Consider the following 25,371-nt stretch of genomic DNA (forward strand, 5'->3'; position numbering starts at 1 on the left):
AAGGTTTCGACACGGATCTGGCGTGCTCAGCCTCCCAGCAGTTTGGAAGCAGAAGAGAGGAATTAAGGGGAAGCGGGAAATTAGGGGAAAATAAACAAGATATGCGTAGCTGAGCTGACAGAGAAGAAGAGGTACGTAAAAAAAAGGGAAGGAACATTAAATCAGGTATAGAGCAGCGCGGCAGAGCTCGCCTCAGAAGTCTACTGATCTGTCTGTCCGTCTGTCTGTCTGTCTGTGTCAGCCAGTGATCCACTATCTCACCCTCTGAGACAGTCCTTTATAAACCTGTGTGTTATGAAACAGTACAGATAGACATTCCTACTTGACCAGATGTGTCCCAATGTTGAGCTGCCTCAGAATGAGCGAGTGCAGTAATCAGCAGTGTTGAGTTAATCTGTCCCTCAGTCTGAAGTTCTGAACACAGAGTCTGATGAAGAGAAACCTGATCCTAGGCTATCGGGGACCAGGTTTCTCGCTCTCTCCTTCTTCCAGTATAACCCGGGTGGTCAGACGCAGACCCAGAGGCAGACCCAGAGGCATCCATCATCAGCCCAGTTAGAGGCTGAGTCTGTGCCACACCATCACCCTCACAGACTAGGACTGCTGCAGCGTAGTGTAGTCATCCCCCCAGGCTAGACCATGGAGCGAGCCCAGAACTAACTCCACAACACTCTGGGACTGAAAGCTTAGCCGACCCAGTCACAATCACTCAGCCTCCGGAGCCCGGGCCAGCCCTGCTAATCACTCTGGACCAGGAAGACTTCCGTCTCTTCATGGTCTCTTTCTCTCTCTGCGACTCAGCAGATGGCTTCTCCATCAGAAGCACCACTGGGCCTCTCCTCAGCCAGGCCAGCCTGGGCATTCCTGCCTCCACTCTGTGGAGTTTGGCTTGGCGATGACATACACAACCGTTCAAAAGTTTGGGGTCACTTAGAAATGTCCTTGTTTTTGAAAAAAAAAGCACATTTTTTTCCCATTAAAATAACATCAAATTAATCAGAAATACAGTGTGGACATTGTTAATTTTGTAAATTACTATTGTAGCTGGAAACGGCAGTTTTTCTATGGAAAATCTACATAGGTGTACAGAGGCCCATTATCAGAAACCATCACTCCTGTGTTCCAACGGCACGTTATGTTAGCTAATCCAATGTTAAGCATTTTAAAAGGCTAATTGGTCATTAGAAAACCCTTTTGTAACTTTGTTAGCACAGCTGAAAACTGTTCTTCTGATTAAAGAAGCAATAAACTGTCCATCTTTAGACTAGTTGGGTATCTGGAGCATCCGCATGTGTCTCAAAATGGCTAGAAACAAATAACTTTTGTCTGAAACTCAGTCTATTCTTAATTTGAGAAATTAATGCTATTCCATGCAAGAAATTGCTAAGACACTGAAGATCTCGTACAACACTGTGTACTACTTCCTTCACAGAACAGTGCAAACTGTCTCTAGCCAGAATAGAAAGAGGAGTGGGAGGCCCCGGTGCACAACTGAGCAAGAGGACAAGTACATTAGAGTGTGTAGTTTGAAAAAAAGACACCTCGCAAGTCCTCAACTGGCATCTTCATTAAATAGTACCCTCAAAACACAAGTCTCAATGTCAACAGTGAAGCGGTGACTCCAGGATGCTGGCCTTCTAGCCTTTTAAAATGAATAACTAACACTATGTGCCATTGGAACACAGGAGTGATGGTTGCTGATAATGGGCCTCTGTACGCAAAATAATCTACCGTTTCCAGGTACAATAGTCATTTACAACATTAACAATGTCTACACTGTATTTCTGATCAATTTGATGTTATTTTAACTTCTTGAGTGTAGGGGGCAGGATTTTCATTTTTGGCAAAAAAAAAAAAACGTAGCCATTTGAAACAGCCTATTTCTCAGGCCCAGAAACTAGAATATGCATATAATTGTCAGATTAGGATAGAAAACATTCTAAAGTTTCCAAAACTATCAAAATATTGTCTGTGAGTATAACAGAACTCATATTGCAGGTGAAAACCTGAGGAAAATCCAACAAGTGCCCCTTTTCCTGAAAGCTCTCTGTTCCATTGGATGCCTTTCCTCCATTTAAAGGGATATCAACCAGATTATTTTTCCTATGGCTTCCTCAAAGTGTCAGTCTTTAGACATAGTTTCAGGCTTTTATTTAGAAAAATTAGTGAGAAAGATCACATCACGTCAGTGGATAGATAGTTCACAGAGTTTTGCTTGCGCAACAGAGTGGGGCAGCTATTGTCTCTCCCTCTCCTATTGAAAAAGCTACAGTCCCGGTTGATATATTATCGATTATATATTTTAAAAACAACCTGAGGATTGATTATAAAAAAACTTTGACATGTTTCTGTGCACATTACGGATACTATTTGGAATTTGTCTGCGATGTCGTGACCTCTCGAGCCTGTGGATATTGAACATAACGCACCAAACAAATGGAGGTATTTTGGATATTAAAATAATCTTTAAGGAACAAAAGGAACATTTGTGTAACTGGGAGTCTTGTGAGTGCAAACATCCAAAGATCATCAAAGCTAAGCAATTTAATTTATTTATTTTCTGACTTTCGTGACCAATCTACTTGGCTGCTAGTGTTTGTAATATTTTGTCTAATGAGAGAGATGTTCTTACATAAACGCTTGTTATGCTTTTGCTGAAAAGCCATATTGAAATCTGACATGCCAGGTGGATTAACAACAAGCTAAGCTGTGTTTTGCTATATTGCACTTGTGATTTCATGAAAAATACAAATTTTTAGTAATTTAATTTGAATTTGGCGCGCTGCAATTCAGCAAGTGTTGATGAAAATTATCCCACTAACGGGATAGGTGCGTCAAGGAGTTAATGGACAAAAAAAACAAGTTTTTCTTTTTAAAAAAAACAAGGACATTTCTAAGTGACCCCAAACTTTTGAACGGTAGTGTATATTAGCAACATAACATAGTCCAGTGAATGGGACTTGACTGGCTTACCTTTAGAGCACGCCTTTCAAGGTTTCCATATTTTCGTAGGGGCTGGGGAACGGGGTCTAAGGAGTTTGTGGACACTGCAGTGGGGTGAATGTTTGAACTCTTACATGTCGTCCGTGTGTTTCTGGAGGGTGACGTCAGGTCTTGTAAAAAAAATGTAAGGTTTCAACACTAATATATGAGAGAGGGCTCATATTAATTTATTTGGGACTGGGGGGCAGTATTGAGTAGCTTGGACAAAAAGGTGCCCAGATTAAACGCCCTGCTACTCAGGCCTAAAAGCTAGAATATGCATATAATTAATAGAATTGGATAGAAAACACTGAAGTTTCTAAAACTGTTTGAATGATGTCTGTGAGTATAACATAACTCATATGGCAGGCAAAAACCTGAGAAAAAAATCCAACCAGGCAGTGAGAAATCTGAGGTTTGTACTTTTAAGTCATTGCCTATTGAATATACAGTGTCTATGGGGTCATATTGCACTTCTTAAGGCTTCCACTAGATGTCAACAGTCTTTAGAACCTTGTTTGAGGCTTCTACTGTGAAGGAGAGCTGATTGAGTCACGTGTCTGGCAGAGTGCCATGAGCTCAGTCTCACGCGCTCCCGTGAGAGTTAGCTGCGTTCCATTGCATTTCTACAGACAAAGGAATTCTCCGGTTGAAACATTATTGAATATTTATGATAAAAACATCCTAAAGATTGATTCTATACTTCGTTTGACATGATTCTATGAACTGTAATATGACTTTTCGTCTGAACTTTCGCCTGGACTTGCCCGGCACTCCTGAGTTTGGATTTGTATACTAAATGCGCAAACAAAAATAGGTATTTGGACATAAATGATGGACTTTATCGAACAAAACAAACATTTATTGTGGAACTGGGTTTCCTGGGAGTGCATTCTGATGAAGATCAAAGGTAAGTGAATATTTATAATGCTATTTCTGACTTCTGTTGACTCCACAACATGGCGGATATCGGCATGTCTTGTTTTTGTGTCTGAGCGCCGTACTCAGATTATTGCATGGTTTGCTTTTTCCGTAAAGTTCTTTTGAAATCTGACACAGCGGTTGCATTAAGGAGAAGTGGATCTAAAATTCCATGCATAACATCAATGTTTATTATGGGTATTTCTGTAAATTGATGTGGCTCTCTGCAAAATCACCAGATGTTAAATATGAACTTTATCGAACAAAACATACATGTATTGTGTAACATGAAGTCCTAGGAGTGTCATCTGATGAAGATCATCAAATGTTAGTGATTCATTTTCTCTCTATTTCTGCTTTTTTCTTTGGCGGGAAAAATGGCTGTGTTTTTCTGTGACTGGGTGCTGGCCTAACATAATCATTTGGTGTGCTTTCGTAGTAAAGCCTTTTTGAAAATCGGACACTGTAGCCGGATTTACAACAAGTTTATTTTTAAAACGGTGTAAAAATACTTGTATGTTTGAGGAATTTTAATTATGGGATTTCTGTTGTTTTGAATTTGGCGCCCTGCAATTTCACTGGTTGTTGCTGAGGTGGGACGCTACCGTCCCACATATCCCAGAGAGGTTTACTACAGCTGGCAATAAACCCCAGCATACAGAGCCCCTCTCGTGCCTGTGTTTACTGTTCTTCAGCTAACAGAACACCCTAGGCCGCCATTCCTCCTGGTCCACAGTAGATTTAAACTCACCCAGTGCTCTTATTGCCCATGTCAAAGACAACCCGTTTCATTTAGTTGATCTACAATATCCAATAGCTTTTCCTACAGATTTATCTCAATTGAGAACCAATCATTTCCCGGGCAGAATGATTACCACAGAATGATGTGGTAATTACAGTAGGGTCGGCACCAAGGCCCACGCACACTACAATAATATGGTACGTACCCCCTCGGTTCTTCCAGTAAATGCGGACCTGTAGCTGGCCGTCCTGGTAGAAGGGTGTGCCCACCTCCAGAGGGCCGGCCGGGCGCTTGCCAAGGGTGGAGCCAACAGGCATCATAACCTCCTCCTTCTTGGACACTGGTTTCACTGGGTTGGAGAAGGAAAAGAGAAGTTAACATCGGATTTCTAGTCCAGCTAATCTCATAAAATCTCCAAATGTAGCTCAAAGCTCTAATATGGGAAGGTTACAGTATATTTAAACATATATTATCATACCAATAGTTATGCTAATAAATACTCTAAAATGAACTCATAAAAACTATTAAACAGTGTCATTATTTATCACTAAGTCAGATGGGTGCAGCCTTGTTTAGACTCGATGTCCCATGATGCCTTACCAGAGTCATTGTTCTGGGCAGCGGTGCTGAAGTGGAGTGATGCCTTGGAGCTCTTCAGACGCACTTGACCCCAGTAGGTGACTGCCTGCAGCTCCACTGTGTAGCTATTGTTAGTCAGCAGGCCCTCCAGATCCACCCAGCTCTGGGCCTGAAATCCCAGAGACAACACCACGTCAACCACAGCCAGAACACAATGTGGCCAGACCACAACCGTATCACTCAAACCAGATGACTCAGATCCCTGTCCCAGTCTAGTCCATTCCAGTCCCAGCCCAGGCTAGCCCAGTCGAAGCCAGGTCTGTGGGAATAAGAACCATCCTTATTGGGAACACGTGTGCTGGTCTAAACCAACATGGAGAGAGAGGAGATAGAGTCTTAGGCCTGAGGCTTTACGCGCCATGTGAGGGAGCAGTGTTATCCCCATCCCCTGGGGCTTTGTTACGGTGTTTTTAGGTCTCAGCATTCCTCCAGCAGCATGAGCCTGATAGGCTCCAGTTTTTGACCAGAACTTGTTATGATATTCCACCATCAGCAGGTAGCTTTCAAAGCCCTGAGGTGCCAAAGTATCAAAAGATATCTGGTGTCTCCCAGCTTTCTCACCTCCATGCCACATCTGCATCTGGTTACCAACACTAATTCCAGATTGTAAGTCAGCACAAGTGGAATGACTGTCTAGACAATAGCGTTTTTGCTTTATTCTTCATAGCGATGCTAAGCTAAACAGACATTTGATACTATTGCACTTGTTAAACCACTTCATTTGACAGCTTGTTAATTGTTATTCAATTAATAAGAAACCACTGGGATAAAGGACCTTGACTTATTCTCAGTTACCAGTAGTCAATCTAAATAACAGTAACCTTGACAAATATGGGTTAAGTTATCCAAGGAACACATCCCTGTGACACTATCTAGCCGTAAATGAGGAATACATTATATGTTATGTTTTCTTTCAAAGCTTAACCAAGCGTTTAAGGGTAATTTAATTTGTTTGAGGAAATAAAACAATGAAAAGGGCAGTGTGCCGTGCTGCATGAGCGATTGCTTTAAGAGTTGATGTATTTAAATGGCTTACGTTGCTGATCTTTTTCCATTGTGGGGCCTGTGGTTCTTATTTACAGTGCAGAGACTAGGGGAGTGAGGCTGAGCTTGAGATGGGTCTGATCCAATCAGCCCATCCAGGCCCTCGGGTGCCTAGCCTCCCAACCCGCAGACACATCACCCAGATGGGAAGAGAAGAGCCGATGCTTACCCCATTGGTGGTCTTCCTCCTCTTCTTCTTGGACGGCACCAGCGACTTCCCGGGAACAGTCCAGCTCCAGAATACTTTGTAGTGATGGACGGGGATGTCGGGCTCCGAGGGCAGGGTCCAGTTAAGATGGACTGTCACCATCCCCTCAGCACCCAGCGTCATGTTAGTAACATGCAGGCTGGTTGGTCTGGGAGGGGCGGCGGGATCTGGAGAGAGACCAGGAACACAGTACTCTAATGTCATGTAATCCACAGCAGTTCTCCTCTCTCCCTCCAGCTGTTAAGCTTTAATTCAGGGACTGAGTGAGGAGGATAATGTTAGACACAGAAAGACTATTGTTTCTTAATGGAAGACAGAAAGAGATCATGATAGAGCTGTTTTTGTTTGTACAATTTGGGAACGACCACAAATAACGGCGCCGGCAGAAAAGTGACAGCTGCGATGTTTTTTGGGTGCTAATAAGTGGCTGGAGACTCACAGACCAATGAAAAAACACTAATCAACTAAATATTGAGATTCATTCAAATGGACGATCACTTAAACCACATTAATGTGTTTATCCTTGCTTAAAATCATATCAGAAGTTTGGTTTAATGTGTCTAACCAGGATACATTTGCACCAGTTAAGACAGCTTTGCAGTGCAGCTGAGAGACCAGAATAAGAGGGGCCCATATGAGAGGCCCAGCCAGTATGATGGTGTAAAGTTATTAGTCCACCACTGACAATCTGTCATGAAATGTTATGACAGGTGTCACGTCTACGACAGCGTTACACAGGACAGAGAGCTCGGCTCAATGGTCACCAAACACATGCTGCTCACTTTCACATTCCATCTTAACTTGAGTCTACCTAGCGTGCATGTGTGTGCATCCGAGTGTGTGTGTAAGATGATGTTTCAGAGCTTGTTAAGAGCCTGGCCAGATGGGGTCTGCCCCAGGAGTGATGCCTGGAGTGATGCAGGAGTGATGCCTGCCGCATATAGTCAGTACTGATGTCAGGCCATGGGTCCCAGGCAGGGCCAGGCAGAGGCAGGTCCAGGCGGAGGCAGGGCCAGGCAGAGGCAGGGCCAGGCAGAGGCAGGGCCAGGCAGAGGCAGGGCCAGGCTCCAGACCAGAGGGAAAGGCCTATTACTGAGAAAATGGAGACTACATCTCCCCTTTCTTCCTTCTCCCACCTGAAACACATTTGGGTTGTTGGGGTGGTTTCAAAGTGCAATTGGACGCATCGTTTCTGAGTGAACCAGCTAATGTTATCCACGCTATATAAATAAGCAGTGAGTTTTTTGCAAATTGCCCAAACAAAGTATGGTGGTGCGAAATTGCAATCAGATGATCAGGCTGAGCTATGTAAATAACAATGGAATGACAGAATCAATCGCTCATCATGTGACAGCTCTCATCCATCCATCAGCGTTGTGGGACTGATTGGAGGTCAGTTTCCAGGCCTGCAGCACAATCCTGTTTCCACCTGGTGTCTGGTGATGTCACGCAGCCTGTCAGAACACCCAGGGGACTTCATGTTAGAATATAAATGACAAGGAAGGTCATTCAGGCAGCATACAGTTACCACGACCACAAAACATATGAGGATGAAGCAAGGTGCTTCATTTTGCTTCCCTGGTGAATATTGCACCACAATCTTGTCATAGACAATGCCTTCATTACTTCCTCAGCTATTCATATTGAAGACGAAGACAAAGATGGTCCCTGCTAGACAAAATCTCTACCCAAAGCCATGTTGGTAAAGCAAACACACCACAAGAACTCAGACAAAGGGCCAAATCCGGAGCCAAATCAACTGAACTGCAGAACGTTGCTCACAGCTCTGCCTCTACACCTCAAACCAAACTATCTGTTCTACCTCAGATGAAATCTAGACACAATATTACATTCATAAACCTGTAATCCAGACTAAAGGGTTGTTTAGAGTCATTCAACATAGAAACACTCAGAGTAGTACAGGCATCATCAGCACAGTCTCAGCCCACTATCAAACACAATGTTCATCTGTAACATAGATCTAAAGCACTGAGCAGCCTACCTTACCTCATTCTCCCTGGAAGCCAGACAATAACTTACATGCAGTTGAAACCTGCAATATCCTGACTAATTTGGACATATGACATGTTATACAGCTGTAAAGAGGGAAAGCCCCACCTTTGAAGAGTTAAACGTACAAAAGTGTGGCTGCATCGCTATGGAGAAAAGCACATGTTCTGCACGCACAGGGGTTTCTGATGACTTTCTATGTTCTGTTTGGCATCAGTGAGCATCAATTTCCATTTAGCTCAGCGGACAACTTTAGGGACGGAGGGGCGAGGAATGCTTAATAATCTGATTTAAGGTTCAGGTTTGTTAGATAGGAGAAAGAAACAGATTACATTTGGTTGTGATGGATATCTAAAGACACTGTGCCAAAACCATTTTGTTATTTGCTTTTAATAAATGTGAGCATTACGGGTGTAATCTTGCAGAATATTCCAGCACAGGAACAGTGTTACGTTCCTGCAGGGTGGGTGTTTCCCCTCACTGCAGGGTGGATTGAATTTCAGGCAAAAGTTAGACACACTCACAAATATGCAAAAAAACACAATTTGTCCATGAACAAAATGGGGAAATTGGCCGTTACTGAGACAAATCAGGCTGTGATGGATTGTCCCAAAGTCTCCACCTGTTCATAGCCCTTGACTGTAGTAAATGTAAGGATAGGGTGTCACACAGGAACTGACACCGAGTAGGGGCCACACACACACACAACCCCCACACTCTCCCAGACACAGCCTACCTCTGGAGGAGCGGAAGTGCTTGCTGGGGGCAGTAAACCCGCGGGTCCCGTGTACATTGACGGCAGCCACTCTGAACTGGTACCATCTGCTGGCTCTGATGTCAGCCAGTTGGATGCGCTCCTCTGTAGTCTGAGCGACAGATGGGAGAGAGCAGCCACACAGGGGTTAAAGGTCACACAGGGTCGCAGCTCGTGTGAGTGTTGCTGCCACATCAGTCATCTGTCTGTTTCTCTTTGCCAAACTTTCAAAGACACTGCAACTAAGGAATGTGCAACAGTGTGCGACAGTGTGATTGAGTGCAGTGCTTCCACAGCTGTGGAGTACCACCCCGACATTGTTATGTCTCTCTCTTTTGTGTAAAACATATTATGGTTTAGTTTTAGGGTTGGTTTTTCCACCAAATAATGCATCACTGATTCTTCATCTTACTAAAAAGCACTGACCATGTTATTAATTTAGCAACTAAACAGGAAATTATTTGATTATAATATACTGTATGTGAATGAAAGAGCAATCCTCCAGCAGCATTGAGGTAGTCAGAGAAGGAGCCTTGTGTGGTGCCCTACCTGTGCCACGGTCTCCCACTCTGTGGCGTCGTCCTCACTGGGGTGGATGCCATAGTTCCAGCGGCGCTGCACCACATACAGGACAGGCTCCACAGAGATGTTGAATTTAGAGGACCAACGGATCACCAGGCCTCCAGACGGCTGCTCCACAAACACCAGCTCCTTTCTGGGCTTCAGGGGTGCTCCTGAAAACAGTCATTGACATCACTGTGAGACAGAGTTAGGGAGAGAGTGAGTGACTTTAGGCAGAGAGGAAGAGGCGAAGCCAGATGATTTAGATAAGTCCTTTTTTGTATGGAGGTCTATGAGAGTGTAGAATTACGTGAGGCTTATTTGAATTAAAGTAAGTCTCGTAATGTTTAGGCTGTTATAAATGTACTAATATCACCAACTTTGAGAAAAAACACTTTGTTATGCCTGTTGTTCACACGCGTATCTGCCCTCTCATTTTCTAGAATGGTCCCACCTGATCTCGCCTGCCTTCAATCACTGAGGACATGTATTTCCATTGTTAGAGAGGTCACTTGGCTAGCTTGTCAATAAAATAGATAATCTTTGCTTGAGGACAGACATATAACATCATCACTGTGAGACTGACTTTGGGGAGAAACAGCACAGATTTGAAATTGACAGACACTGTCCGAGGCACTGTCCACTGGGTCAATATCATGGTCATTGTGCTGTGACGGACCGTGATATACTCTTGGATAGAGAGAACATGTTTTACCAGCTGTCTCTTTGGGGAGGACACAGATAGTTACCCAGAGGCTATGTGAGGTAGTGGAAAGCCAAGGAGCTTACATTATCTTCTCTCCATGTCAAAACACACTCAGACTCACGTGTACAATCCATTTGCCTCATTGTCCCTCACATTCAACCCATTTAAACTCTGTCAATGTGCCCATGTGCGATAAATCCGATTTATTAAGTGTGCGGTGTAGGGAAAAGTGAGTGTCCATGACAGACTAACTCTCTCCTGGAGGATTTATTTCAGCCGAGATGTAGTGAGTTGTTGATTGAGCATCGGGCTGAGTGTTAATGAGATGGAGATTGGAAACGCAGCGTTCAGGAGTACAGAAGAACACTGAATAAATCCCACACCTCTCAATAAATCACCTGCGTTCTCACATACTTACTTACCCAAGGACCTCTCCCCTCGAACCGAGGAGAGCGAGCGCCTAGCGCTGCTCTGCATTCATGAAATGCACACAGTATAAACACACATACTCAAGTCAAAGTAACTGCAAACAAGGTGCTGAAAATAGTGTTGAATTGCCTGTGCTGCATAAGCAGGCTGCTTCAACTTGTTACATCTCTATTGATTATTTTTAACGTGATTGATTGATACTCATTGAATGCCGGGTGGGAGATGGAGGTGGGCCCATTTGCCAGACACATAGAGTCAGTCTTGAGTCTCGTAGATAGAGGCTCTACACAGAGTAACAGCTGTGTGCCATTGTGCTGATGTTTCACAGCTCCAGTGTGTGTGTGTGTGTGTGTGTGTGAGATGAACACAATACCACAGCATTCCTACTCCCTTCGCCATGATTCATCTTCCCTCAGCCACACACACACACACACACACATCCCGTCTCTCCATCCAACAACCATCCACACGCAGCAAAGTGACAAACCCTAAACCTGCTCTTAGCTCGCACCCCTACAAAGATTACCCCTATGGGGCCAGATCCCATCCAAGAATCGTACTAGCAGGATTCATCTTCCAATGGCCACATGCTTGCTCTGCCCCATCTAAAAAACATAACCATGAAGTTCGCCTTGATGAACAGTCATCAAGAGCTGAGCATTCATTCATGTATTGTGCATTCCAACAATAACGCTCCTGGATTATAATGCTGAGTGCTCACGCACACACTGTTCAAATGACCTTGGCTAATTACTGGGGCCATGGCAAACAAGCACCAATCAAGGTGGGAGGAACACATCCAACAATACATTATTCAAAAGGTGATTGTAGTACAATGGCCTCCCATAGCCATCAAACACTGATGAGTGCTCAGTGTCATGGTTCCCAGAGTCATCAATATACATGGTTACATGGTTAACGGTAAAGATATGCTTCATATTTTACGTGCATCAAATGACTGTCTTTGTTTTGGAGCACAGAGGCAGCAATACATCCATACCCCAGGATGGTTATGCACTGTTCAATCTTTTAAATCCATTAGGGGTGTGGAGCTGTGAATGGCTGGGGAGGACGACTGCTGGCTGGCTGGCGAGTGTGAGGATCAAGCATCATAGCATCTCCAGAGGGAGAGAGACCATAAGTAAAGACTGACATATTTACATAAGGACACGGGGCTGAGAACAAGACTGCCTTTCCACACTGGTCTCTCAGTGATCTCCATTATGGTGACAGAATAACCATCTATCACAAATGACTGCCAACCCATCATGATTGAGGGAAAAGACATCTTATTCAAAACTCCACTTTGCTAGTACAGCTTTAAACAAAAAAGAAGACGTTACAGTCTAGTGAATAGTATGTAATATCACTGGGTTCTATTGATATCAAGAAAAAAGCTCTACATATGGGACCAAGGCCCTGTAGTCGTCTTCTGTGTATTTGTGTTCAAAAGACATAACACACACAATGAGCTCTGCTTTCTACAGCGCACTCTTCCACTGTCACACACACTCGCTGGGGACCTTCACCTGCACACACACACAGGGCACACAAACACACATCTGAGAGCGATCTCCGTGGGGGGGAAACACTCCATTTCACCCGGCTCGCGTCAGAATAATGGCTTCCAGCATTATGGATCATCTTGAACACACACTTGTGCACATACAGAAACGATTACTCTCTCCACACCGTGAGCACATAATTACACCTTCAACAATAGAGATCAGGATTGGAATTCAAACATGACTTAAAGCAGACTGCCAATTAAAACATGTGCAAATCTCCTTTTATCTTTCTCCATCCACACAGGCTGTGAATCTCCAGGTCATGACACTGCCTTTACTGTACATCCATTCTTTCAGAATATATTAATGCCCCCACCCCCACACACATACGTCTGTGTGCACTTCAATAATAGCCACAGCTCTGTCACTGCATTGCTTCAAAGACTGAAAGAGGCAGGTTCCAGTCGTTCCACTTCTCCTGCCTTGTTATGGTCCAAGGCTGTCAGCAGCCTGAGAGAGTCAGTGTGCTGCTGACAAACACAACTGAAGAAGATCCAGCTTCCATCTCCTGGCCCAGAGGCACAGAGTCTTCTCTCGCTCTTCCACAATGGGCTGTGCGCTCTCCTCTTCTCTCTGAACATCCACCTCAGGCAGTGCCATTAAAACAGTTTTACTGGAGGTCTCCCTCCCTCTCTCTCTCTCTATGCATCTGTTCTTTTGTGAGCCTAAAGCGGATTTAGAACAATTTCACACACTGGATGTATCATAAAATACAGCATGTACAGAATGTGGGGATTGCGTGGAGACAAAGAAACTCAAGTGAAATATTGGTCTATTTTGAATAAAATGAAATGTATGGTTCACTGCATAGCTAAATGGATTTTGCAGCACTACTAGTGAAATTATTTAGGAAGGCTATGCCTTTTTAGTGTAACAGAAGATGATTTACAATGTTCAAGGACAAAAGTTATGGCGCTGAAAGCTACTGCTTCATTTGAATAACCGAATCTGACAAAGGTCTGTGTACAGTAACTAGCGTTAGTGTTGTACCCAATGATGTCACATACGGCGCCTGTACAGTACGTGTCATTGTACCTTTGTAGAGGTTCTTGGGGGTCTGACAGGTGTGTCCGCAGCCATTGGAGCAGCACTTCTTGACAGCGGAGCACTCTCCATCCTCCTCACAGCTCTCCACGCAGGCTGCAGCGAAGCCACTGGCCTTCTCAGGGGCCGAGCAGTCCCCCTGTTTCACCCCTTCTACAGACTTCAGGAACTCACAGCTAGTCAAACACTCATAGTGCTTCTTGGGAAAGAGGGGCTGGAGGGTAGAGTGGGGCGAGGAGGTAGTAGGAGGAGGAGAAGGGGAGGAAGAGGACAAAGAGGACGAGGTAGGAGGAAAGGCAAATGAAAAATGTGTATCAGGTGATTTGTAGCGTTGAGTTTGCCAGTGCTTGAACAGGCAGGTCAGCGAGCTAACAGGGATTGTCCTGTTTACATTGAACCTGATGACTAATTTGAGTGGTGAGTAAGTTAAACAGCTTTGATGCAATCTTACACGGATTGCCATTACATTACAGTAGAGAGAAAAAAAGAGCCTCCACTTTACTTTGCTTGGCGCTCTTCGTTCCCTCAGACTTTCCCCACTCCAGAGGGAGCACTCAAACTCAGAGGCGGTGGCAATAGTGACATACGTACCTCGCATAAGTCCTGGCACTGATTTTCCTTCAGGTCCCAGGATTCCTTGCAGGGCTCCAGGCACTATGAAAGGGAGAAGGAAGGGTGTCAGTGCTTCAAAGAGCCAGCCACATTAAAGAGCTTAGTGTGAGCGAAGCCTGAGAGGGTGCTATCTCTCGCTCTCCCTTGCTCTCCTTCTGTCTCGCTCCCTCTCTGACTGCCAAGCACCTCACACAGCCACTTCCATGGTACACACCACAATCAGCATTCACACCTCTTTGTTACAGAATCCCCACATACTTTCAAAGAACATCAACAATTTTCTACAAAAGAAGGTAACAGGCCAAGGGCCAAAGCGGATTCGTTTCAGAATAGAGCACAGTCGCTGTGACTCCCAAAATCCACTCAATAGCTATCATTTTTTGTCTGGCTCTTCTGCCCTTGACAAATTCCTTACAAAAATGCATCAGCATAAACCCCAACCCCCCTCACCAGCTCTCTCCACCACCTCAAGTCTGGACCCGATACAGCCTCTCTACCGCCCTCTCTCCCTCCTTACCTCTTCCAGTTGTACACAAAGAGGATGGTTAATAGATAATACACCCAGTTAAAATGTTCTTGGGATTCCCTTTTCAAACATGTGGAACTTATTTACTGGATGATTGGCGCGGGCATGGGATCAAAGAGGATCCTAGAAGAGACTGCAGGGCAAGTCGTTTAGTCCAACATATCGGATGAAGAATTTAAAATGAAAATACACCAATAATGGTCAAATTCCTCTCGCTGTAAATACAACTGCTCGCCCTCAACTAATCAAACTCAATAAGGCTAAATGTAATATAACATGAAAGTTCATGCATGTCCAAGGGAATCAGGCATCAGATGCCACCGCAGAAAAAGAGGCATGTGTTCAGAACCTTCATAGGATAGAGTGGCTGGAGGATGATGTGTTCCGGGTGGTGATAGCTGGCTGCTACAGAACCAGTGGTACTGCTATAGCCAGTAGGAGAGTCTCCCAGAGAGGAACCACTGCTGGGCTGCTGCTTCTGGGCAGCCACTGGGACAGGCCCAAACCACAGTGACCATTCGGCCCCATTCAATTTAGGCTCTCTGACCCAGCTCCAATACAGAGACCCAGCAGCTAACTGTCAGACTACACCACCGCATTCCTCGTATGGGAAAGTCCAATATGTTGGTCAGCAGGGGGGAATCATCTTTGATGAACCAGAGATGGAGACCTTCCGTGAGAGGAGAAATGAGAGCTAGGTAGTGAACTATTGGCCAGAGCATTCTGGATGGCTCACGTCAATCTCAGAGAACATTACCTATTAGATATATATAGAGAGACAGTCATTCGATGAGCGTAAAACAGTATGCGCTCATGTTTTACTGAAATGGTACAGAGACACTTGCATGAGAATAAGATGGTCTTAAAAGGCAACATAAGAAATTACACCTTAGTCGGGGAGCTGTGTTTATGCGTCTTCAGTCAGCTCATTAGCAGCCTCTGTTTTTATTATGCCATTGCCAGTGAAAAGTTGACTTGCTTTTTATGGAGTGCGTAGGGCGGGCACATGTTGAAGTGTAAACCTGGCTTCTAGGAGGAACATGGCGCAATCAGGGCCCTACACTTGGGTTGCCTGACAGTTCTCAATTACACACTGGTCTCTCAGTTAAAACTCGCAAAGCTCGGTCTCGCTTTTTCTCTCCACTCCACTCCAAACCCATTTAGCCTTATTGGGTTTGGAAGAAGACCATCTGGACACTGAAGTGTTGAGGAGATACAGGACTGAGAAAAGGGAGACAGGAGGCAGTAGGGAAGCAGTAGTTCATATTTCCCCTAAAAACAAGTATAGGCTATAGTATGTGATGAGCAGGAGTTCAGAATGAACCCCTGGAGATTCAAAAGAAACCATTGTGGGTTCCACAGAATTACACAGTGGGAAAAACTACAATAAGAGTCTTGCAATGTCACTATCCCCACATACTGCATGGGAATATGATTTGATGAACACCTACAGTACATGTAGTAGCACTAATGGGCAGCCAGTCTTCCTTCCAGAGAAACCATGCTGACACATTGAGGTGTTGAGGCAATGGCTTTTGCTCCAGCAGTCTCACTAGTCTAAAGGAACCTCTGCCAACAGACACGGCACATGCCAAAGGCCTAAAATCCCCTCTACAAATCACTGAGCATACACATGTAAGCTGCGGAATCAAGCCAATTTTCCCAATGAAAGATCTTGTGAGCATGGCAATGAATGCATTCCAGTGGTTGATGAAAGGCTTTTCTTTGGGATCAGGCCCCTTTATGCTTCATCACAATTAGATCTATAGGGAAAGTGAAAATGGATTGAAACTTGCATTTGAAATGCCCGAGCTCGCGTGTGAAGGCAACAGGAATTAAGATGGCATACCACGTTAAAAGATAACATAGATTCGACCTTGTATGGTTAGTGCATGAAGTCTACCCCTTCAATATGTCACACACACGGCAAATTATTTAGTCCAAGAGAGATGTTTTCAATACAATAGCAAAAACGAAGGCGAATTACAAATAAAGGAAGTGCATTCCTATGGATTTTGCAAGTCTTTGCACTCTTTGAGGGAGTGGATATGAGGATCACAAAAAGATAAGCATTTGAGTTCCTCGCTGTGAGAGCTCTCCACAGGTGTGCTGATAATTGACAATCTGTCAGCGTTTTTCCTCAGCCACACCCACATAACTGACATTTTAGTAGGAGGCCCGACAGATGTGAGCGACGACAGATGTCTTGCCAAAGCAAATAGGAGACGCTCCGTATAATTACAAAAAGGTGACTCAATCAAAAACCACAGTTGTATTGACAGTTTTGCTGCTGACTCCAACAATATCTGCCTCTGTGAGTCTTTAACATGGGGTTTAACCATTACTGAACAAAAATATAAATGCAACATGTAAGGTGTTGGTCCCATGTTTCATAAGCTGAAATAAAATTCCAGAAATGTCCCATACGCACAAAAAATATTATTTCTTAAATTTGTGCACAAATTTGTTTACATCCCTGTTAGGTGAGCATTTTATCCTTTGTCAAGATAATCCATCCACCTGACAGGTGTGGAATATATCAAGAAGCTGAAAACAGCATGATCATTACACAGGTACACAAGTGCACCTTGTGCTGGGGACAATAAAAGGCCCCTCTAAAATGTGCAGTTTTGTCACACAACACAGTTGAGAGTGTGCAATTGGCATGCTGACTACAGGAATGTCCACCAGAGCTGTTGCCAGGGAATTTAACGTTCATTTCTCCATCATAATCCGCCTCCAATGTTGTTTAGGAGAATTTAGCAGTACGTCCAACCGGCCTCACAACCACAGACTGTGTAACCACGTCAGCCCAGGACCTGTATTTCTGGCTTCTTCACCTGCAGGATGGTCTGAGACCAGCTAACCCAGGGGTGGACAACTCCAGTCCTCGAGGGCCTGATTAGTGTCACTTTTTCTCCATCCCTAGCAAACACAGCTGATTAATCAATTTGCGTTCTAAACTGAAGATCTTGATTAGGAGATTAGAGTCAGGTGTGTTATTTGGGTCTGGGGCAAAACTGTGACGCCAAATAAAGCCATCGAGGACCGGAATTGCCCACCCCTGAGCTAACTGGACAGCTGATGAAACAGTTTGCAGAACCAAAGAAAGTTTGTGCAGACAGTCAGAAACCGTCTCAGGGTAGCTCATTTGCATGCTCATCGTCCTCAGCTGGGTCTTGACATGACTGCAGTTTGGGGTCGTAACCAACTTCAGTGGGCAAATGCTCACCTTCGATGGCCACTGGCATGCCGGAGAAGTGTGCTCTTCACTGACGAATCCTGGTTTCAACTGTACCGGACAGATGGCAGACAGCGTCTATGGCTTCGTGTGGGCGAGCGGTTTGCTGTCAACGTTGTGAACAGGGGGCCCCATGATGAAGGTGGGGTTATGGTATGGGCAGCTACGGCCAACGAGCACAATTGCATTTTATCGATGGCAATTTGAATGCACAGAGATACCATGACGCAATCCTGAGCCTCATTGTTGTGCCATTCATCCGCCGCCATCACCTCTTGTTTAAGCATGATAATGCACAGCCCGATATTGCAAGGACACAATTCCTGGAGGCTGAAAATGTCCCAGTTCTTCCATGACCTGCATACTCAGACACGTCATTGAGCATGTTCGGGCTGCTCTGGATTGACGTGTACGACAGCGTGTTTGAGTTCCCGCCAATATCCAGCAACTTCACACAGCCATTGAAGAGGAGTGGGAAAATATTCCACAGGCCACAATCAACAGCATGATCAACTCTATGTGAATGAGATGTCGCACTACATGAGGAAAATGGTGGTCACACCAGATGCTGACTGGTTGTTTTCTGACCCACACCCCTATCATTTTTTTAAGGCACTATCTGTGCCTTAAATAGATGCATATCTGTATTCCCAGTCAAGTGAAATCCATAGATTAGGGTCTAATGCATTCATTTCAATTGACTGATCTCCTTACATGAACTGTAACGAAGTAAAATCTTTGAAATTGTTGCATGTTGCATTTATATTTTTATTCAGTGTAGGAGATCTCAGCTGGGCAGAGACAACATGGAAGGGAAGGCGGGTAATTGGGATAGACATGCTGCATCTGTCTAGTTAACCTGGGTGCCAGCCTGAGATGGTGTTGAAGCTAAAGTCTGAGACTGGCATCCAGGCTAACATATGTTGGCATAACAACACCACATGAAAATGTTCTATGATGCATAAACATGCAAGTTAGTACACTAAATGATGTTGAATTGAACTGTTCTCATTCCCAGATGTATACAAGGACTTTGGCTATTGGTTGAGGCCAGAGCTCCACCAAAGCAGTTGGCTGTAGCAGTTTCCCAACAAAAGCATTTGTGCTCCCGACTCTCCCTTTGTGTCCTTATCGTCCTTCCAGAAAAGTGACACATTCTGCATGGGTAAGTAGGACCAGCCTTGGAGCCCTTTCACTCCCCATTTCACGCTGTAATAAAACACAGCAGTTGTTGCACTGTGGAGCCCTGAAAGGCTTTCTGTGGGGCCGATGTGAGAGTCAGGGACTGAATGGCTGCCAATGCGACAGCACCGTCCTCACTTTGTCACAGCGAAGGGGAAGAGGTGGGGTAAGACAACTCGGCTATGTGTGTGTAGAGATCTTAGAACTTCCACTTCCCCAGGCGGCTGGGGTAGGGGCGCGCTGGTTCTCGGTCCAACGTAAAAAAGACTCACTTCCCAACGGGGACAGCTGAAAAAACAAACTCTGACAAAATGTATTGTATAAAATGTCACAGAAAGTGTTTTGCTTCAGTTAATGAAGTGTGAACCGCTACCAGTCGAGATCACCTCGGGCTTCACAATATGCACTGCAGACATAACAAAAGGCATGAACATCATTCATGCTAATGTATTACGTACAGGAGACATTTTCCCATACCGCCTGAGCATATTTTTACAATCATAGGGCGGGTTTAGGAGAGATGAGTGGTTTTCCGACGACAAGCTATGATTCCTTCGTTACCATACTGCAATCCATCAAATAATTTGCTATTTTATTAGGATCCCCATTAGTGAAAGCCGCAGCTCCTTTTCCTGGGGTCCACACAGAACATGAAACATGACAGAACATTAATAAACAAGAACTGCTCAAGGACAGATATATAGTGAATTGTGTAAGTATTCAGACACCGTGACTTTTTCCACATTGTTACGTTACAGCCTTATTCTAAAATGTATTAAATTGTTTTTTCCAATCAATCTCCACACAATACCCCATAATGACAAAAAAAAGTTTCTAGAATTGTAGAAAATGTATTCAAATATTTTAAAAAGTACTGTGTTGAAACACCTTTGGCAGTGTTCACAGTCTTGTCTTTTTATGCATGAGGCTACAAGCTTGGCATACACATTCTCCCATTCTTCTCTACAGATCCTCTCAAGCTCTGTCAGGTTGGATGGGGAATGTCGCTGCACAGCAATTTTCCGGTCTCTCCAGAGATGTTCGATCGGGTTCAAGTCCGGGCTCTGCCTGGGCCACTCAAGGCCTGACTAGTCTCCCAGTCTCTGCCGCTGAAAAACATCCCCACAGGATGAGGCTGCCACCACCATGCTTCACAGTAGGGATGGTGCCAGGGTTCCTCCAGAAGTGACACTTGGCATTCAGGCCAAAGAGTTCAATCTTGGTTTCATCAGAACAGAGCATCTTGTTTCTCATGGTCAGTGTCCTTTAGTTGCCTTTTGGCAAACTTCAAGCGGGCTGTCATGTGCCGTTTACTGAGGAGTGGCTTCAATTTGGACCTCCTTTTACAAAAGGCCTGATTGCTGCAGAGATGGGAGAACCTTCCAGAAGGACAACCATCTCCACAGAGGAACTCTGGAGCTCTGTCAGAGTGACCATCGGGTTCTTGGTCACCTCCCTGACCAAGGAAGAGGCTTGGTGGTTCCAAACTTCTTCCATTTAAGAATGAAGGCCACTGTTCTTGGGGACATTCAATCCTGCAGAAATGTTTTGGTACCCTTCCCCAGATCTGTGCCTCGACACAATCCTGTCTCAGAGCTCTACGGAGAATTCCGTAAACCTCATGGCTTGATTTTTGCTCTGACGTGCACTGTCAACTGTGGGACCTTAGACAGGTGTGTGCCTTCCCAAAACATGTCCAATCAATAGAATTTACCACAGGTGGACTCCAATCAAGTTGTAGAAACATCTCAAGGATGATCAATGGAAACAGGATTCACCTGAGCTCAATTTCAAGTCTCATAGCAAAGGGTCTGAATACTTATTTACATAAGGTCTTTCTTTATTCGTTTTGAAAAAGTGTGTAAAAACCTGTTTTTGCTTTATCATTATGGGCTATTGTGTATAGATTGATGAGGAAAAAAAGTATTTTATCCATTTTAGAATAAGGCTGTAACATACCAAAATGTGGAAAAAGTCAAGGGTCTGACTCCTTTCTTAATACACTGTGTATACACACACACACACACACACACACACACACAAAAGCAGCACACATAGCCTACATATCACACAAAATATCTAGGTCAGATACTGGAGTGAAGCTGTGCCGTGGTGCCGTTGATTTATCGTTTTTTTTTTTTACCAGGTTTGCTCTTCATTTGAGCAATATGAGATGGAAGGGAGTTCCTTGCAATAATGGCTCTATATAATATGGTACGCTTTCTTGAATTTGTTCTGGATTTGGGAACTATGAAAAGACTCCTGGTGGCATGTCTGGTGGGGTAAGTGTGTGTGTGTCAGAGCTGTGAGTAAGTTGACTATGCAAACAATTTGGAATTTTCAACACATCGTTTCTTATAAAAAATAAGTGATGCAGTCAGTCTCATCAACTCATAGGCAAGAGAGCATGCCTAGTATTTAAATTAGCCTTCTGATTACAACAAAGAGCAAGATGTGCCACTCTGTTCTAGGCCAGCTGCAGCTTAACTAGGTCTTTCTTAGCAGTGTGGTGTCAAAAAGCTTTATTACGGACAGACCTCTCCCCATCTTTAAAACCACTGAATCTACATGTTTTGACCATGACAGTTTACAATCTAAGGTAACGCCAAGTAATTTAGTCTCAACTTGTTCAACAGCCACACCATTCATTACTAGAGATTCAGCTGAGGTCTAGAGCTTTGGGAATGATTTGTACCAAATACAATGCTCTTAGTTTTAGAGATGTTCAGGACCAGTTTATTACTGGCCACCTATTCCAAAACTGACTGCAACTCCGTGTTAAGGATTTCAAATGACTTCATTAGCTATGGTTGCTGACGTGAATATGGTTGAATCATCAGCATACATGGACACACAGGCTTTGTTTAATGCCAGTGGCATGTCATTGGTAAAAAAGTAGAGGGCCTAGAGAACTTCTCTGCGGTACACCACACCCTACATGTTTGACAGAGATGCCTTTGAGTTCTATTAGATAGATGGCTCTGAATCCATGACATAGCAGAAGTTGAAAAGCCATAACAAGTTCTCAACAACAGGTTATGGTCAATAATATCAAAGGCTACACTGAAAACAGCTCAAACAATCTTCTTATCACTTTCAACCAATCATCAGTTGTTTGTGTAGTATATGTTGAGTGTCCTTCTCAATAAGCATGATGAAAGTCTGTTGTCAATTTGTTTACAGAGAAATAGCATTGTTTTGGTCAAACACCACTTTCTCCCAACAGTTTGCTAAGAGCTGGCAGCTAGCTGATTGGTCTGCGGTTAGAACCTGTGAAGTCCGCTTTACCACTCTTGGGTAGCGGAATGACTTTGGCTTCCCTCCAGGCCTGAGGACAAAAACACCTTCCTCTAGACTCAGATTAAAAGATATGACAGATAGATGGAAGTCTACTGTGTATGGCCACTCCTACGTTGTCGATGCCTAGTGTGCCTGTCCCACACTAACTTTGCAAAATTCTAACTTACAATGCTTTTCTTTCATTATTAGTTTTTTATGCATGAATAGGATGGCTCACTTTTCGTTGTTGGCATTTCCCGCTTAAGTTTGCCCACTTTGCCAATGAAGTAATCATTAAGATAATTGGCAACATCAAATGGTTTTGTGATGAGTAAGCTATCTGATTAATTGAAAGATGAAGTTGAATGTCTTTCTGCCCATAATGTCATTTAAAATATGCTAGTGTTTTGATCATTGTTCTTTGCTTCATAATACAGTTTATTCTTATTATTGCTGAGTTTAGTTGCATCATTTCTCAATTTGCAGTAAGTCAGGTGTGCATCCAGACTTATTAGCCACTCCTTTCGCCCCATCTCTTTCAACCATACAGTTTTTCAATTCCTCATCAATCCATGGAGCCATAACAGTACTAACAGTCAGTTTCTTAACATGTGCATATTTATCAATAATTGAAAGCAGCAATTTCATAAATTCATTAAGTTCAGCATCTGGATGCTCCTTATTAAATCACATCAGACCAACAAATATGTTTTACACCCTCCACATAAGAGTCACAGAAAACTTTTCATGATCTCTATTTTAGGCCCCACTTTCGGAACCTTGGTTCTCCTAGATATAGCCACTATATTGTGATCACTGCATCCAATGGGTACAGATACAACATAATATTTCTACACATGAATAACCAAAATGTGAGAGCTTTCCATACATCCCTTCAAATATGAAGTTGACTATAAAGTCACCTAGCCACTATGCATACATAACAGGCCTTCCAATCCATTGTATAAGTCCCCCCCCCCCCCCCCCCATCTATCCCATAAAGGAAAAGATGGCTGGGGCCAGTAGAAACTGTCGATCATGGTCCTGAAGTTTAGCGTCAGCTTGGCAATGCGGTGGGGATATTTACAAGGCATGTCTGGAGTCCCTGGGAGTGTGCAGAGCTGCAGCAGGAGTGACCAGACTCCTCTGGGATAGAGTGATAGGGAGGGGCTCTCCGTTGATAACACGCTGTAAATATCACCTATCTATTCTGCTGCCCTGGCGCTTTTCACGCACACCAGACTCAATTACTCCAGCGGCGCTTGATAGACGCCCCGCTCATATTTATCGACCCACACAGAAGCTACCACTGGTCACCAGGACCTACTCTGGTGTTGCGGTTAAAGTGCTCTCTTTTTAATCTCTCTCGCTCTCTGTATATCTTTCTCCCCCTCGGTCTCTTTCTCTCTCCCTCCATCACTCCCTTGCTATGAGCACCATTACTCTTAATGGTTCCCTACATCCCTCCTCATTCTTATTCATGGCAGAAGGCCCACTTCAAACTGCATTAGATAATTCAAAGTCAGCTTGATTTACACGGAACAAAAAAATATAAAAGCAACATGTAAAGTCTTGGTCCCATGTTTCAAGAGCTGAAAAAAAAATCCCAGGACTTTTCCATACACACAAAAAGCTATTCTCAAAATGTTTGTGCACAAATTTGTTTACATCCCTGTTAGTGAGCATTTCTCCTTTGCCAAGATAATCTATCCACCATGCCACAGATGTCTTAAATTTTGAGGGAGCATGCAATTGGTATGCTGACTGTAGGATAGTCCAACTGAGCTGTTCCAGAGAATTGAATGTTGATTTCTCTACTATAAGTTGCTTCAAATATCTTTTTAGACAATTTGGCAGTACGTCCAACAGGCCTCACAACCGCAGACCGGCCCATGACCTCCACATCCGGGCTTTTTCACCTGCAGGATCTTCTGAGTGGGGCTGGGGCTGGGGGGGGGGGAAAGAGTGCTGAGTATCCCTGTCTGTAATGAAGCCCTTTTGTGGGGAAAAACAAATTTTGCTTGACTGGGCCTGGCTCCCCAGTGGGTGGACCCTATGCCCTCCCAGGCCAATCCCCTGCCCAATCATGTGAAATCTATAGATTAGGGCCCACATCCATATTCAAGTCAAGTGTTTGTTTTCTACCATGTCCAAGAAAACATTCAAAAAGTGAATTCCGTGACATATTTGAAATGAAATAATTAAAGTTGTACATCTGGTGAAGAGTTACCTGTCATGTGATGCACACTGGGAGTATCAAAACAAGCTGAGGTCAACAAATCAGAACAGTTTAAACATATTTCAGCGAGTGTTGGGTTGTGATGTAAGTATAAGTATAAGAATAAGTAGAAAAATTGTACGTTCTAAAGGCTTTCCAATATGTCATTGACTTTCGTAGGAGAAAAGTGTAGAGTGATTTACGGTGATTAATAAACAATAAAGTTCAGTGTACCTTCCACATTGTTCTTTCAGTGGACTGTGAGTAAGATGAGGTGTGGTCGTGCATAGGACTCTCCGGTTGTCTCTCTCTCTGCGCTTACAGTAAACCAACACAGGTGCTGGTTTGGAAAAGCAGTTGAGGCATGCTGCCACACTAGGGTGTGTGAGTGGATTAGATATTTCAAGGTTGGAGGAGACCGATGAACTGAAGTGCTCAAACATGAAACATGGTTCTACATCCCTCTCCCCAGCACACAAACACACCTTTTTTATCACAATTCATGTCCTGGTAGGACTCAAGAAAACTCAGACTTCAAAGTCCATCCCATGGGTTTGTGTTGGTTATGATGTTTACCATGGATGACATGACTCATGTCACCATATGCCCTCTCATTAGTTCACAGCACAGAGCAAGGATAACACAGACATGCCTCTTCTCAATGTCTGTCATATAACAGACTAGGGGAGGAAAAACCATCTGGTT

At 44.0% G+C, this 25,371-nt stretch overlaps 1 protein-coding gene across 1 annotated transcript in view; it reads right to left on the bottom strand.

Annotated features, from left to right (window-relative positions):
- The window catches only part of anos1 (anosmin 1), a 52,594-nt gene that overhangs the window by 6,453 nt on the left and 20,770 nt on the right, over positions 1–25,371 (bottom strand). The window contains exons 3-9 of the mRNA XM_020462073.2: positions 14,200–14,262; positions 13,600–13,822; positions 9,850–10,034; positions 9,283–9,412; positions 6,498–6,703; positions 5,246–5,393; positions 4,851–4,994 (exon numbers count right to left, since the gene is read on the bottom strand). Coding sequence (XP_020317662.1) covers positions 4,851–4,994; positions 5,246–5,393; positions 6,498–6,703; positions 9,283–9,412; positions 9,850–10,034; positions 13,600–13,822; positions 14,200–14,262 — 1,099 coding nt within the window. The remainder of the gene's footprint in view (positions 1–4,850; positions 4,995–5,245; positions 5,394–6,497; positions 6,704–9,282; positions 9,413–9,849; positions 10,035–13,599; positions 13,823–14,199; positions 14,263–25,371) is intronic.

The sequence above is a fragment of the Oncorhynchus kisutch genome, linkage group LG26, assembly GCF_002021735.2.
Source record: "Oncorhynchus kisutch isolate 150728-3 linkage group LG26, Okis_V2, whole genome shotgun sequence".
NCBI lineage: Eukaryota > Metazoa > Chordata > Actinopteri > Salmoniformes > Salmonidae > Oncorhynchus > Oncorhynchus kisutch.